The sequence below is a fragment of the Manacus vitellinus genome, unplaced genomic scaffold (genome assembly GCF_001715985.3).
Source record: "Manacus vitellinus isolate BGI_N305 unplaced genomic scaffold, ASM171598v3 scaffold_5_pilon, whole genome shotgun sequence".
NCBI lineage: Eukaryota > Metazoa > Chordata > Aves > Passeriformes > Pipridae > Manacus > Manacus vitellinus.
In genome coordinates, this window is record NW_021940682.1 from 9,955,789 (window position 1) to 9,972,478 (window position 16,690).

Below are 16,690 nucleotides of genomic sequence, written 5' to 3' on the forward strand. Positions count from 1 at the left end.
TCTGGGTCTGACTTACTACAAAGACTTACTTAAACTATTTTGTATCCTAGATTTCTAATGCGTTTGGGTTTTGGTTTGGAGAGCAGCCAACTGACTTTTTTGTCACTTGAACAGAAACCTTTGAGTCCTGGGGTTTGATGCCCATAGAATGGCTACAGATATTTTTCTAGATGTGCATTTCTCTCAAGGCTGAAGTCTAAAGCCACCTCTTCCAAACTTTATTGGTAGGTCACTGTCAGTCTTCACAACTTCTGCCATTGGTGTTCACCCTAACTAAAATTTTAAAATAGTGACTCTGTGCTCTACTGTCACCTTACAAATGATCACTGTTCTTCTGAACAGTTTGGGAGCTGTCCCTCAGAAGTGTGAGAAATGGTAATGTGGAGGCTAATGTTGACTGGGCACAACCAGCTTGATCCAGTGTGGTTTAATGATGGTAAATTCTTGCAAAAATATTTCTGTATGGACATAAATCAGCCCCATTGTGTTCTGCAAGTGAATACAGTTAATTACATTGGAGGTGCAAATGGGTGTCTTTGCAAGTTAAATGGAATGCATTTGTTGGAATGGGAGCAGCTTTATAAAAGGGGTAAATTCTACTCACTTCCCTTGGAAACAAGATTTAATGCAATGGAATTGCACATCATTTGTCTGACATTCTTAATAGAACGTGTTTGTATTTTCTTAAATGCTGCTTTCTCCTGGCAGTTGGACAGAGCTTCATGCTCTGAAATCCAGAGGAGCTGTGTCTAAAAGCCATGTTCTTTATTTTATAGAGGATGTGATGTTCAGTATTATCCTAATGTTAGTGCTGTACGAAGTGGCTGACTGGCTTGCTTAAATGCTTGTCCTTCATATTTAAGATGAGAAATTAAATGTGGATGTCATGTTTGGATTTTACAAGAAAACCTGACATGTTGGAAGACCAAACTAGTTATTTGGCAAAAAGATAACTTAGCCGGTTTTTCTCCCAACACATTGAATTCTGTGAGCATGTAGCTGTCATTTTTTAGTCATATAGGTATCAGAGGGGGAAAAGTGTGATCTTTCAGCGTGTATATGTTGTGGTAAGCAAATAAATACTTTTGAATGATATTTCAAATCCATGCTACTTGGAATATTTCCACTATTGTACCCAGTAGTCTGCTTAATTGTTTAGAATTACTCTGAAGCTCTAAGGTATGTTACACATACCTTACGTACACAACACTTGGCTAAAGTGAGCTGGACTATAGTGCAAGGCTGAGGGGAAAAATAGAGCCAGCTAACTGGTTTTGAGAAGTGTAGTACTAGATACTCACAGCTGACCAGCCTCTCCACTTGCAGAGAATACATTGATTTTTGAAGTGTTTCTCAGTCTCTTTAGTCTCTTTATTGCTCTAAAATATTGGAAACTGCACTGGTGTAAGGAAGCATATTTAACTTACTGAGACTATGCCAGTTCCTACTCTGATGTTAGAAGAGTGATGTAAGAGTTATTTAGGGACATAGCCTTGAATTTCTTACTGAATCGGGAATGACCTGATTTACAGAAATAAGTGATTTATTATGCATTGCTTAAATGCTTGTAGCTCCAGTACTAAATATATATCAACAATGTTGTTATGAATACTTACTGTCCTTAGAAACAGTTCACATGAGTAAAAGAAATGAGGAAATTAAGGTCTACAGTTCTGTTTAATCTGTTTAGGTAGTAAGACTGCTTTGAGAATTTTTTGAATCTGGAATAATTTTCGTTTGTTTCCTTTGGACTTAACATTTGCAAAGTTGAGCATGTGTTTTGGTGTCTTCCTGAATCACTACTTGCCCAGTTCAGGAGGCACAAGTAAATTACTTTCTCCAGTATATTAAGCTACGCACTGAACACACCTCACAGTCTCTGTTGGCAGCTTCTCTACTATTCCTTAGTATTGTGTAGCCCACACTATTTCATAGTCTTCACTTTTGAAAGTTTCTGAATCAACTTTCAAGTTGCTTTAAAAGCCTAAACCTTTTCTGATCTACAAATCTCAGATGTATAAGTGTCCTAAAAAGAAAGCCCTTAGCAATCACAATTTGGAAGTACATCCCCTAGTTCAGTAATGTGAGTTTTCTGGATGATAATCATTATGAAATGTATTTAGAGTCTCTTAGTTATAAAACAGATAAAAAGATAAGGGATGGCACGGAATGGATTTGAAATAAAATTAAGCACTCTGTGTTTCAATAAAATGCAGACTTTGTTCAGTTTACTGGACTGCAGTCATAAGAGTGCGTATTTTGGAGCAGATGAGAAACATTCTCGTGGGGAACTGATTTTGTCAAAAAATGCTGATGTGATTCAGTTCAAATGCTCTGTGGGAATCCTGACAGAAGTCTTGCTGGAATGGATAAAGCCGCCGCGGTCCCTGCCTGCCGTGCGGGAGGTGCCGGCTCCTGGCAGGCAGCCGGGGCTCCCCGGGTGGGGCACTGCGGTCTCTGAGCTCTCTGTGGGGCTGCACACCCTCCCTCGGGCTGGGGGTGAGCAAGAGGCTGTTCCGAAATTCCTGCTTCAGAGTCTGTTAGCTGGGAAAAAAATTGGGTTGTTTGGGTTTTTTTTCTTAATTCTGAGTTGCTCTCCAAATCACTTTCTTGGAGCGGGGTTTTTCTTTAAATTTGCCATATTTTGGGGGTAAAAAGGGGATGAGGCAGGAAGAAGTTTCAGAGGGAGTGCTTTGTAGGGTGGTATTTCTGCTTTACAGCAGGTGGTGATAGGGCCTGAAGGAGGGGGCTGAAGGGCTACATGCACAGATGGTGATAGACCATGCTGTACCAGTCTGGGAAAATGATTAATCAATACCACAAGGATTTATTCTAGCACTAAGTTCTTTTAATTTAGCCTTATGTTTCTCTGCTCAGGAGTTCTGTAGGAGAATTTTCTAAATGTGATGCTGATTCAGGATCGTGGTGATTTTTGAAAGTAATCAAAACAGTTCTCTGGTTTTTAGCTGGATCTTGTTGCAAATGGCAGTGAAGAGAACAAATGTTCTACCCATGTCTCTAATTGGAAGTTGCAGAAATATGGCTTGGATTTTAATGAAGGGGACTTGGGGAAGTAATACTGAGAAATAGCAAATAATGAGTGAGCAAGATGTTTAATGCACATTTTTCATAATCCTATTGCAGTTACATTGCTGTAGGCAACCTTCATTCTGATACTTCCCAAGTTTTGAGGGTTTGCATTTCTGACTTTATTGATCTCTTAAAAGAAACCCTGTAACTTCATAGATCTTGATTTTTGGCAAAATGAAAAGGAAAAAAAATTAGAAATCACCTGAAATGGCATTATTTACACCAGTGTAATTCATTAACAGCATTGGAACTTTTAGGTTTCTGATGCAGATCTTTGCTTCCTGAGTTCTGGAGGATGTTGTCATCATTTATGGAGCGCTGGAGGAAGAAAATGTCTTCCAGTGAGCCCAAGACTCCTTATGTCTTGTTTAATGTTAGTCACCTTCCCTCTGCTTGGCTTTTTCTCCTTGTCTTGTTCCATTCCCTCACCTGGGTCAAGATTTTACTAACCTGGTTTCTTTTAATACTTACTGCCTTGGAGTTTTCTGCCTGAGCTAGAACCTCTTCCCAATCTGTGCTGGGTTGTAAGGCTTCTTTTAGGCACTTCCTTCCCTCTGATACTCCTTATCCAAAACAAGCCACCTTTTCTCCTAATCACAGCATGAAAGCTTCCTGTTCAGGATGTACTTCCAATATTTCTCCAACTGTTGGCAACCAGTTCTCTCCTACAAGGTAGTTCATCACATCTTTGTTTCCTGTCCTCTGCCTCATTTAGCTCTTCAGACCGTCTTCCCTCTGTCCTGTGTGTTTGTTTCCCACCAACTTGCTGATAGCAGTTCCCTCTCCCAGTAGACATGTACTTTCTCTGGTCAGTTTTTAAGTTTGTCCTGACTCTCTCCTCCCATTTCTGCCTCATACTGAACCACTTTCCTCGTTCTCTTCGTTTTCCTTTTTGTCCCCATTGTCTGTCTGTCACCTTCTCAGTATTTCACTTTCTTCTTCCACTGTGGATATCAGTGGTGAAATGACTGAGGTTACTGGAAAGGTAGACCTTAATTGTCTGTAGGGAGTCAACCTCAATCCAGCAGGAGCTATACTTTAGAGGAAAAATAGCCTTGAGCCAAAGAACACTTGCTTGCTCCATCAAAATGGCTCATGACTGGACCTAATATGTGTGGGAGGTTGGAGCACACTCTGAAATCCTCAGAGATTTTAGTCAGATTCTTAAAAATACTTACTCTGTATTTGTAAATATGTATATACGTTGTAGGCAAGGAGAACTTGTCACCCGACACTGAGGGCACAGACAGGTTCTTTCAGGGATCCTTGGCAGAATGATGATCATGGCACTAATCATAGGTACAATTAAATAATTATTTTTGTAACAAGATATTAACACAGAATTTATGATTAGAATGGCATGTGATTTTTACAAGCAGAATCAGTATTGTACGATTTATAAGTAGCATAATACAGAATTTATAATACAACCTCATTTATTTCTGCACCCTTTGCAGATCAAGACAAATCTTTAATACATCATATCAGTATAACAATCATAATCTAGACTCGCCATTCATATAAAAGAATATGAGTCACTCCCTCAATCCTTGGAGGAAGGAGAGGACATCCCTGGGCACTGGTAGGTCCCAGATCTCACTGTCCAGCAGCACCTCCAGTCCAAGTTCCCCCCTTAGGACTGGGGGCTGCTCGATTTATAGACAGTGTCCTGGGAGCTCTGAGACTCCCGTGTTCTGTGACCAGGCCGTTACCACCACCTGGTGGCCTTGGGTGCCTGGCACCTTGAGGGCTGGCAAGGGAGGGAGCAGCCAGCCTGGCACCCAGAAACCTTGAAGCCTGTAGGGAGGGGAAGAAGAATTCTCTTCATTTTGTCTCCTTGGTTGACAGGACCTTCAGGGATTGATAATGAGGGGAAAGAGAGCAAACACATGACTCGCTCAGTCGCAGGGAATGGCCGCTTGCCTCATAAAATGGTGCTGGTTATACTGACCATGTTTCCAGAGGTTGGGAGCAGGGAGTACCAGTCACAGAACGACCCTATGAACAGTTGGTTTTGGTGTGAACAATTACTTTGGAAGAGACCTAAGCAACGGAGGGCTGAGTTTTGCAATGGAATGTTGTTGATAATGATGTATTAATGATAACAGGGGCTCCCAGGCTCCCTTTTAATATCAGTGATGGGTGTTAGTAATGACTAAGGACGTTTTAAGCTGCAGGAATGACCTACGAGTGACTGAAAGCCGTGGTGCTGACTTCTGGGATTCTTAATCTTTAGATTAATAAAAAGATGCATTAAACAGGAATGCAGTGTGTAAACCAAAGTCACTTAAGGCTGAGTATCAAGTTTGTAAAGCAGTGTGCTATAGGATGTTTATTTCAAGGAATTAAGAGAAATTCTATTTTTTAAATGTTTGTGTTGACCAGATGAAATGCACAAATATCCTGTAAGAAGCACTTTCATGTTAATGGGAGGAAGATGGCAAAGCAAAATATTGCTTTATTTTGTCTCTTCTGAAAGAGCATATGTTTGAGTTCTAGAGATGCAATATATAGCGTAACCTCAAGTGGTGTTCACAAAGGTACTTTCCACTGTCATCCTTAAGTAGGACATAGAGCCCCTAAATACCCATGGAAAGTTAAGTGCAAGGAGCGAAAACTAGGCTCTGATCCAAAGGCAGTTGAAGCTGATTAAAGGACTGCATTTGTCTGCCGAGGGCTCTGGCTTAAGCCACTAGCAAGCTAGAATTGAGTTTCAGATGTTCAGATAGGCTTCTTGTGTTTGTTGAGTTCGTGAGTTTTCCTTCTGATCTGTTTTTGAAGTTCTGTTCATGATTATAGGAGATGTCCCAATATGTACAGCACCCAAAGTCTTACATATTTTCACTGTTGAGTTCTAGAAATAGTAAATAGATAATATTCAACACCTTAATTTAACAAGAATATGTATTGGGGGTTTTTTTATGGCTTGACACTGTATAGGTATATACCCAGATTGTATACAATTGTATGCCTACACCACAGGTATACCTAGAGATGATGTACTAACTCATATAAGATATGCCTAAAGCTAGAATAGAGGCAAGGAAAATATCTTTGCTTTACATAGTTCGCAGTTCTTTGTTTGGCTACTTTTAGTGTGCTCCTCCATTCTTCCCATCCTGTTAGATATCTAAACTTTTCAAACAGTGAAACAGAAGAGAGGAATATGTTTTTCATATAAGAAGTATTGTAGAGCTGCAAATATAGGTTAAAGTGTGAGGTAATGGTCTGCCTGACTCGGAGGACTGTTTTGTTTTACTTGTTTGCATGCTTATCTTCTGTTTTAGAAATAGAAAATAAAATATTTACATTTTATAGTAATGTTTTTTTGAGTGCAGTCCAAGTTAGTTCCTTCACTTAATTTCACTTGGCACGTTTCCCCACTGAAGTTCAGGCCAGGCTGTAAAATTATAGCTGTATGTAGTTACTAGCTGTGCATGTGCTGGGTCTCCAGTTTCTTCCAGTTGAGAAAAGTTGGAAAGTCACTTCTAGAGTTGAATGAAGATTTCATTCCAAATGTTAGTAGAAGTGTAGAACTTGTTCTGTCTGAGCTCTGTTTCACGCATACTATTCACCAAAGTTTTCCCCGCTACAAAAAGGTTTTGAAAACCTCTGACCTACCATTCTGTAATGTATCATGAGTGAGTTCTAGCACTTGAGGGTCAAAATGTTTGCATCAGTTTAGGGAGATAAATTGGAAATTGTTTTAATTCATTTCTTTCCTATTTGACCTCTAGGTTCCAGCAAGATGTGGAGTGACAGTCCGAGACAGCCTAAAGAAAGCACTGATGATGAGAGGTCTTATTCCAGAATGCTGTGCCGTTTACAGAATACAAGATGGGTATGGTTTGTGTGGGATGGCCTTTTGTTCTTAGAATCTTACTGGAGCTACCCAGTATGGTCAGTTCTATCCAGCATTGTGGAAGTTGTTTTTCAAAGTTGAGAATTATATGATACTTTTCATTAGAACAATTTGTACCTCAAAGACATGTTGAAAAGAATGGCAAACTCCTAGAAAAAGGCTCAGGCATAATATTGAGTAAATATGGGCTTATAGACTGGTGGCAAAACAGTCATTAATCAAACTCATGCTAGCCAAACAAGTATTAAATAGGTTGTGTTAACTTCTTGTTTTTATTTCACTTGGTTATGATGCATTCTTAACTAAAAACAAGAATTCCCTTGGGGGGAAAAAAAAGAGTTTTCAGCCCTAAAAAGTTTGTAGATTATTTTACTGCACACAACCAGCCATCTCTGTGCAACTCTTACGCAACAGGTACTTTCACAAACACTTTATTTGATCAGAAAGGCATCCGTCACCTTGGAGCCAAGGAATTGGCTACTACTGGAGCTGACTGGAAAAAAGTACATTTCCTTCATGCAATTTGTCCAGGGAGGGTGTGCTTTATTTACTGTGTGCTGAGCTTCATGTCTTGCCTTTAAAGTTTCGGGCATTTGGAGCCTGAGTAGCAAACCCCCACAGTGCAACATTTTAGCTGATCTCGCAACTTCGGCAAGATATGTGCAAGGGCTTGTGCTCCGATGCTAATGAGAGGCTTATTTGCACTTTAGAGAGAAGAAGCCAATTGGCTGGGACACAGACATTTCCTGGCTCACGGGAGAGGAGCTGCATGTGGAAGTCTTGGAGAATGTGCCACTCACGACACACAATTTCGTATGTTCGTTTTGTGAGACATTGAGTAGGGTTACATTAACTTTGTACTTTCAAATTCAGATCAGCAACTTGGAATATTTTCTATCTGTGGCATGTGGTGGGAGTTGCAAAAAAGGTTTTTAATCACAGTAGCTTAAGTGAATTAGATACAATTGTATTTGAAGTAAGTGATGTTAGAGTACTTGATCACCCTTAAAACTCTTAAGGTTTGGATGGAATACACCCTCTAAAATTTATAAATGTAGGGGGTTTAAGTCAGCACTGCATTGCAGAGCTGTAATAACAATCTACTATTTTAGTATTGCTGTATCTATAAAATGTATTCTGGGCCTCCCTGCTGGCTCTGCAGCAGCAATTAACTAATGAACTAACTATTCCCAGAGCAGTGCTGACATCATCAATGATGCTAGAGCACAAATATGTTTTGACCTGATAAAGCACCAAGTAAATGGAAACTGCTAAACAAAATCCATCTAAATGGTACCAGCTACATACAAAATCCTGGAAATCATGTTTGTCACATTGAGAAGAAAGACCTTCTGTTTCAATTTAAAAAATACCAAAATTTTATCTGCGAGCTGCTTAAAATATTTTACGCAATCTAGTTTGGCTATGGCTAGTTAGATGAAATGTAGTAGGCTTAACATTTTTTTTAGTATCCTTCTGAAATTTTGATCATTACAGGTAGTAATAGAACTAGAATGTGTTTTTATGCCAAGTATTGCTAAAATAGAAAATTAACTAAATCATTTCTCCCCCCTGTAATTTGGGGATCATACATGATCACCCTTTTGTGATTCTAAATGTTTGAGTTTCAGTAATCAAAATTACAACTATATGTGTAACCATACATTGAAGCCTTATATATAAGCCATATGTGTATTTCCAGTCCTGTGAGTGTTGGATAGAAACGTTATTTGGGCCCTGGAAAAATTAGAAGATAATATTTCAGCAGCTTTTGGTTTTATAGGTTGTATCCAATTAAATTCTGAATGTTTGTCCCTAGCACGATAATAGTGACATTTTGCTTCAGATTTGCTGCTGTCTTTCTTATCGCTAGTGAAGTGAAGCATTAATTCCAATAAACACTCGAAAGAAAATTTTAATGCATGAATACTGTTTCAAAAAAGAGACAATCTTTTATGCAAATCTGTCTGATACATAAAACTGTAGGGGGGAGACAAAAGCAGATAGCCTGTCTCAGGTTTACAGGAGGACTCTGTGTAATTGTGACTGTGTCTTACAACGCAGGTACGAAAAACGTTCTTCACGTTAGCGTTCTGCGACTTCTGTCGAAAGCTGCTTTTCCAGGGGTTCCGGTGCCAGACGTGTGGCTACAAATTTCACCAGCGCTGTAGTACAGAAGTGCCACTGATGTGTGTTAATTATGACCAACTTGAGTAAGTAATCACAATTGGTTTTCAAGTTGAACCTTCTAATAAGTGTACAGCTGTCAGCGTTTTCTTACATTGAATCTGGAATTGAGGAAGTCAGAGAAAGTGCCTGAAAAAAAATATAGGGGTTCCACTGTTCTTGTGAAATTGCTTAATTCATGTTCTTTCTGTGCTAGCTCAGACAACCAGTTCATATTTCTTTGCTGGACTATGAAATGCTTTCTTTGAAGCATGAGTAGGGTTGCTGAGCACTTGACTATATCAGACAGACTTCTCATTGTTCACAGTTGTTATTATTAATCAAAACTGGTTCTTTATTATGTGATGGCTAGGGCCTCTGTTTAAATTTTTAGCTCTGTGTTTATTCTCTTCAACCAGTTGAATATAGTGAAATTGCAGTTGGTTTTACAGAGATTGAAAACTAATCTGTTAGCAAGATAAATGCCTAGGTAAGAAACATAAAAGAAAATGTCCTAAACAGTCGTGTTCTTGAATCGAGTTACTGATCTATTTGTGTAAGTCTTTGATATAGGTTAAGGATCTGGTGTAAAATGGCTCTGTGTTCTATTTCATCAGTTTTAGAAGAGGCTATTAAGTCTTCTAAATAGATTTTCATATAATGAATAGTTTAAAATGCTGTTTTTTTCCCCCAAGAATTAATTTAGTTTCATTTTATGTTTGTAACTGTTTACATAGACATCTCTAGAGTTTGTGCTCAGGGTTTATGGATTACGTAGTTGTATCCATTTGACGTTTGGGTTTTGGCATTACATCAGTGCAAATGTTAAAATAAGTTTATGTACTCAATATAGGTATAGGTTGTGCATTCTTGAGGAACCAGATGTTTGCAATCCAACTAAAAGATTAAAAAATTACTTTCCACAAAGGTTATGTTTAAGGCATGATCTTCTGATCCTCTCTAAAGTAAATAATATTTTTAACAAATCTTGAAGATTTAGTGTGTAAATGTAATCTTTATTTTAAAATTTAGACTCTGATCAGTGAGCTTTTGGGGGTGTCTTGTAGTCTTTGAGTGTTATTTTGTGAAGCTTCTGGGTTTTGCACAAGTTAGGTTGTTTTTGTTTTGTTCTTGCCTCACAGTTTGCTGTTTGTCTCCAAGTTCTTTGAACATCACCCCATACCACCGGAGGAGGCCTCCTTAGGAGAGACCACCCCAGCATCTGGATCGTACCCCTCAGTGCCCCCCTCAGATTCTGTTGGGTATGACCTTATTCCTGCTGTTTAATAACATAACATTTCAGTACTATGCTTAGAAACACTCAAAATACTGCTTTGCAACTCTTATATTTTTGTAATCTGGCTTGTCATACAAATATATCCACCTATGCTTAACTTAAAAGAAGTGAATGTTTTCATTCACAGGAATTATATAAATTAGTAATGAACCAAAGTTAAATATGTATGTAACTGTTTGTAGAATTGAGGCCTTCCCTGTTAAACTGATTTCTTCTACATGATGGCTTAGACCTGGTCTAAACTGGAAAGATTTTATACTTAAGATTAATTAATTAATTGGTTATCAAACTACAGTTTATTTGCCTTGAAGTGACATACCTCAGTTTCAGAGTAAACCACACCACTGTAAGGTTGGTGTGAACAGGGGCCAAGTCCAGGTCCATAATACTGCTTTAGTAGCTTTTCCACATACACATTGCTTTAGTATCCTCCAGACCAGCTGTCTTCCTCCTGTTCATGTTGGGATATACCAATAGCATCTGTTTGCTGCAGCTCCAGGTTTTGCAGAATTAGACCTCTAAAACTGACCATCCCCCCTGTATTTCCAACAAAGATTCTGGACCCTTTTTCCTTGAAGAGATAAGTGACCATATTTAGATGATGTTCCCAGTAGTGAGGAGATCAATGACACCATCCAGCACTAGGTAGTTGAACAAATCTCCAGGGAAGAGTAACTCAGGGATGTGTATCACAGTCAAGAAACCTGATGCAGATTTATTAAGAACACCAAATACAAAAGCCTTCAGAAAACTATCCCCAGGACATGTGTGCTGCATGGAATTGGGCTGAAATTGCCTCTGGATTAGTGACCATTGTGCCCAGACTAAAGCAGAAACAAACTGGAAGCTACGCGGGCGCTTACGGACTCTTAACTAGAAGATAAATTCTCTGGACAGCCAAGACTATTTTATGGAAGATCAAATATGATGCCTCCCAGGAAAATAGATTGATAGTCCTGCAGAGGGAACCTCATTTGGTAAGTACAGAGATTATCTTCTTATTTTTACTATACTGTATGTGTAGATTCAAGTAAATTCAAAAGTGCTTCTTCCAGGTAGTAGATGTTGCCTTTATATCCCATGGATGTTAGTACAGCAGATTGTGGACAAGGCTGTTATGGTTCTCTTAAGTGCAGCAGGCTCTGCCTTTCTCATGGTACAGCCAAAATTATAACCAGGCTAGAACTATTAATCCATGAAAAAACTTGTTCATACCAACTGTTTTAAACAGCAGCAGATGCCAAAGGCACTATATAGCCCTAATCCTAATACTCTAAATTTTTCTGCTTTTTAATTGTCTTTGCCTCACATTAGTCCATTCTTACCAGTTTATGAAGATACAACAGTATGGATTATCTTAATTGATAAGACTTCGATCAGTCTCAGTTTTGTGAAGTGAAAATGGAAAGGAAAAGCTGAAACCAAAGCTGGTTAATGCCTTAAGGTTTTTAACTTGACATCTATAAAAATGTTAACTTTTAAATATACTTGCCAGTTGGTTTTAAGGCGCTTTTCCCAAATGTTGCATCTGTAAATGTTTGTAATTGTAGAAGTTGTAAAAGGTGTCTGGCTTCCTCCTTTTTGCTTTCTTGCTTTGCCATACACTTCATTGTTAAACAAGACCAAAAAAAAGCATACATCATGTCTGCAAAATTATGTTCATTTTGAAAATGGTTTATGATTATCAGCTGGTGTTTGTAAGTAATATGCATGTTACTCAGGAGATTTTCTCCAAGCATCTGTGTGTGCAGTATTTCCTTTCCAGAACTAGCTCAGATGTTATTATATGAGCATATGGCAGTGTCCATACCTTTTTCCAGGTATCTTTTTGCCTTTCTTTAGTAATACTTCTCTGCTTTTTAAAAACATAATTGTGGAAAGATTAATTTGTCTGAATTTAAGAAACTGGCCTTTTCCATAAAAACATATGCTTACCCGTGGTTTTGTTAAAGGGTATTGCTGCAATATGGGACAACAGCTCAAGTGGAACAAAAAAAAGGGCTGCCATTTGAGATTATCTTGTCTGGGAGGAGAATAAGGGATTGAAATTTGAGAGTTGGGCAATGGGATGTAAAATATGAGGAACTAGCGCTTTAATAACACTTACTAGATTAATAATTGTTCCTTTGATTTCTCTGTTCTCCTAGCATCTTGCATGGCTCAGCCCACAGAGGAAGGGATGTTACTAATCGTTTGGTAAACCTGAGGAAAGAGAAGGCAAACATCCTTCTTCATCTCTAGCCTTGTGAAGGGATTCCAGCGGCAGGCAGAGTGCCCAAAGAAAGGAAGTTTGTGTTGCAAGACAAGCTCGAGAGCAAAGGCGTGTGTGACATGCTGAGACATTGTCAAGGGATCAAATGGAAAAGTTTGAAAGAGAAAGGGACATAAAGGAAAAGACCATTGGACATGATGCAAAAGCTGCTAAACATGCGGGAGAACTGTTTCACTCTGGTCATGTGTAACATCCTAAAGCAATCCAGTCCTGTAGCCTTTCATTCTTCCAACTGAAAGCGTTAGGCAGTCCCTCCAGGTGTTCCACCCAAAGATGAGGGAGCACATATGGTCCCACTTGCACATCTCTGAACATTGTGTATCCAGCCTCCACATTAGGTCTTGTGTCCCATTTTAGTTCTTTCCGTTTGCACTCTCCTCTTGTGCTAAAGCAGCCACTTTAGTTATAATCTGCACTTAACTGGAAAGAAATACAAGAAGTGTAGGTCTCCCTAATAAGAGCCATTTGTAATAAAATTGAAGTAAGCAAACTGTATATGATACATTGTATTTGTTTTGTTCATTGCACTGTCATAAAGTTTCTTCTGTATCTTTGCTCGTAAAATACAAGCACAGAATTCCTTTGAACCCAGTTCCCTCCATCTCAAATACCTGCATAAGGGAGAGATTAGCCATTCAGAATATTCCAAACTTGTCTTTTTCAACTCTGATCTGTTCTCTTAGATGTTGTGATGTTGGACAAAACTCAGCACACACATGAGGCAGGTGTTATGGCAGGGTAAGTAACCTGTGGAGTGGGTGTAAGAGGGCATGTGGTCAGACTTGGAATAGCACAGGGGCAGGTTGCATTTGGTAAAAGCCAAAAACGTCTGCATTGCTCCAGGCAGAACACTGCTGGTAGGCAAGTTGGCAACATCTTGACTCTTTGAAAAACAACATTTCCCAATATGCTTCATCTTCTAAGTTGGAGGAAGAAAGAGGGAATGTCTGGTGCACCGTTCTTGGAAGCTTGCCAGTCCCTGCCTTTGAGCAGGCTCCAGCCTGTGATTAAACACCTCTGCTTTCCTTTCTGTCTTCCAAATGTTCACTGATCATTCTGCCTCAGCCAAAGATATTTAAATGTCTAGAAAAGCTTCTGAAAAGCCAAGGAAGCAAAGACACAGTCTTACAATATTGTATTTAGTACTACAATGGCATTTAGATCCCATGGTGTTTAAGTGAGCAAAAGCTTTGTGTTTTATTTTATAAAACAAATTTTCCCCTAAAAATACTGGCAGAATCTTTTCCAGGCCTTTCCATGTAAATGTTCCCAAAGTTCCTACAAAATACAACTTGATACGCATTCTTGCCGAGCAGAAAAGGTCTGGTACCAGAATCTTTAGAAAAATTGCTTCTAGCCTGTACAACAGGAGGGGAAAACCTCTTACTCTCCAGAACTTTATTAGAAAAACACACTAGTGAGCTGAAACCTGGTTTGGAGGACTTATGACAGCAGTGTGATTCTCTTGATAGCCCCTGGTGTATGAAGGTTTTGGAAATGTTAGGCTTGTCAGCTCTGATCTGGGCCCAAGGGCCAGTAAAAATAAATGCACACCGTTGTGATAATCCTGGCAGTTCTTTTTCACCTGCAAGCCAACACGGATGAAAACAAGTTATCATGGTATAGAAAACTGCACTGATTTTTAAGAGGTAATGACTGTTACAGAACTGTCTCATGTTACTTCTAGACTGACTTCAAAGGATGGTGCAAGAGTGATCTTCACCTTGTAGTTACAAATGGATACTGCTGTCCTTTTCTCCAAATCACCATTTCATTTGAGGTTATTGAATATTTCCAGGCTGCAGAGTTGGGAAAAAAAAAATATGTTTTCTGGCAATATCTGTGGAGTATTATGATAATTAAATCACTAGCTGAAATATCATTGTGTCACAGATCTTTAGCAGTCCTTAGAACCTTCCTGAAAATGGAAGTGCACTGTGTTCTTCATAAACAGCAGTAACAAAAAACAAATCCAGTCATATTCTGGTGTAAGCAAAATTAATCAAAAAAAGTGCCTTAAAACACATTTTAGATTTGGCCTAGGTATGACTGTGCAACCTACAGGTGAACAGTGCATACAACACTGAGCCCTGTGGCTAAACTGAGGTGTACTTGTTCAGGCTAGAAGGGGAATAGGGAAAATCTCAGTCCATTCAAAAAGGAACTGGCACACACCTCATAATTGGATAGGTGACTGAATTTTCAGTTTAAGCCTTTGCCCAACTGCAGCAAAATAAAAGTATGGGAAAAAAATTTTGAAGCCCAAACAAACATATTTTAAGAAAAATCTTTCCTGAGTAGACCAGCTCTTAAACATTTATGAAACATCACATTGATGAGTTAAAGGAGATTGCAGAAAATCTGTATAAAAATCTTCTTTTGTATTTGTAAAGTGAACTAACTTTTATCATTACAATTTCTAAATCTGGTGGAGGTACTGTATATGATTTTATGAAATTGCTTGTTCCTATATAACGTACCATGTGTGGACACTTCTCTGAGTTGCCTTACTCTTTCCTGTGGATCCAGTTTTGTGGAATAGTAAATCTGTGGACACACTGGCGTTTGCTGTGCTTGCTAAAGGGTATAAAAATTTTACATCTTATATTCAGTTATTTTTGTCTCCTGACGAAACCTCTTTCTGCTCTGTCTTGATAAAAAGGGAGGGAACAATGTACTTACCCCAGATACATGGTCCAAGGTAAAAGTTTGGTCATATTGTCAGGAAAGGTAACATTAAATTGAGATTTGGCAATTATCACCCTGTTGTCTCAGAAGCTGAGAATCATTGTTGAAGGAATGCCCACGTCTAAGAGTCTGAGAGAAAGTGGTCAAGATGAGGTAGTATAACCACTCCAATATTGATCTTATTTGTAGAAGGTCTCCTTTAGCAGGGTGGCTGTAAACAGCTCACAGAGTCCACAGGAGCAACAGAAACTCAGATCCTGGTATTCAGATTGAGGCTCCTTTAAGCCTCAGCCTGCTGTATGTGTATGTCACAGTAAACAGTTCTTTGTAGGAGTTGTTCTGGTCCTCTTGATTTTTTTATTTTATTTTTTTTGACCAATGTGTTTTCGTAGCCTACAGAACAAGTTTTGGGCCTGGCCTGGAATAGACAATGTCACCCTTTCCCAAATGATGATGTCTTGTCCTTGTAGCTCCAGTGTCCCTTCTGCTCTTCTAGAGCAATTAAAATGTAGGAATACTGTACAAACAGGCTTTTGGTAGCTCAGAGGATTGCCACATTCTTTGGGGTGATGTGCTTTGATAGATCAAGATCTCACTGCAGATCAAGATACAGCTTTTGCCACACAGGCAGAAGCTGGTGGTAATATCCCCTGAGCCTGTGATCTCAGTAGGCCATCTTGGCCAGCAAACCACTTGTGTCTTTCTCTTCATTAGTTCCCTTTTTCAAGCAAAATTGCCGTTTAGCAAAAATTTTTTATAAGTGTCCCAAGGACACCCAATAATAAAATTCTGATGGAGCACATGGCTAAGTGCTTATGAGGTTCCCATCCCTGGATTCTTGGTGTCGGAAGCCCAGGGACCCTCACAATAATAGTTCAGAGACTCAAAAAAAAAAAAAAAAAAAAAAAAAGGGAATTCTTTATCAGCCTGTAATTATTTACTAAAGATCTGGACTTCCCCCAGTTAGAATTTAATGACTGGAAAAAGCTATTAAAATTGTTTTCAAATATGTGTGATAGCACGCTATCTGTGCTAGCAACATGATGGACGTGGTGACCTGTGCCCAGAAATACAGAAGCAGCAGATGACCATTTATGACTCAAAGGAGGATGTAATTGAAACAATACTTTTTCAATCTGGTTTTCCCTCTGTTATCTTACTGATGATCACAGAAAATCTGGTTGCTTCTGTCCTCGTCATGTGGCAGAGCTCAGATAGTGTCTCACGCTCACTCCTACTGCAGTGATCTGAGGGATGTTCTTACACATCTCCCTTAATTTCGTTATTACCAGAGAACTCTCAGGAAGTTTAGCAG

General features: G+C 39.0%; 1 protein-coding gene across 1 annotated transcript in view; it reads left to right on the forward strand.

Annotated features, from left to right (window-relative positions):
* BRAF (B-Raf proto-oncogene, serine/threonine kinase) overlaps positions 1-16,690 on the forward strand; it is a 61,883-nt gene that overhangs the window by 20,139 nt on the left and 25,054 nt on the right. Inside the window, exons 3-6 of the mRNA XM_018080558.2 lie at positions 6,828-6,931; positions 7,663-7,765; positions 9,017-9,165; positions 10,261-10,380. Of these exons, the coding sequence (XP_017936047.1) occupies positions 6,828-6,931; positions 7,663-7,765; positions 9,017-9,165; positions 10,261-10,380 (476 nt within the window). The remainder of the gene's footprint in view (positions 1-6,827; positions 6,932-7,662; positions 7,766-9,016; positions 9,166-10,260; positions 10,381-16,690) is intronic.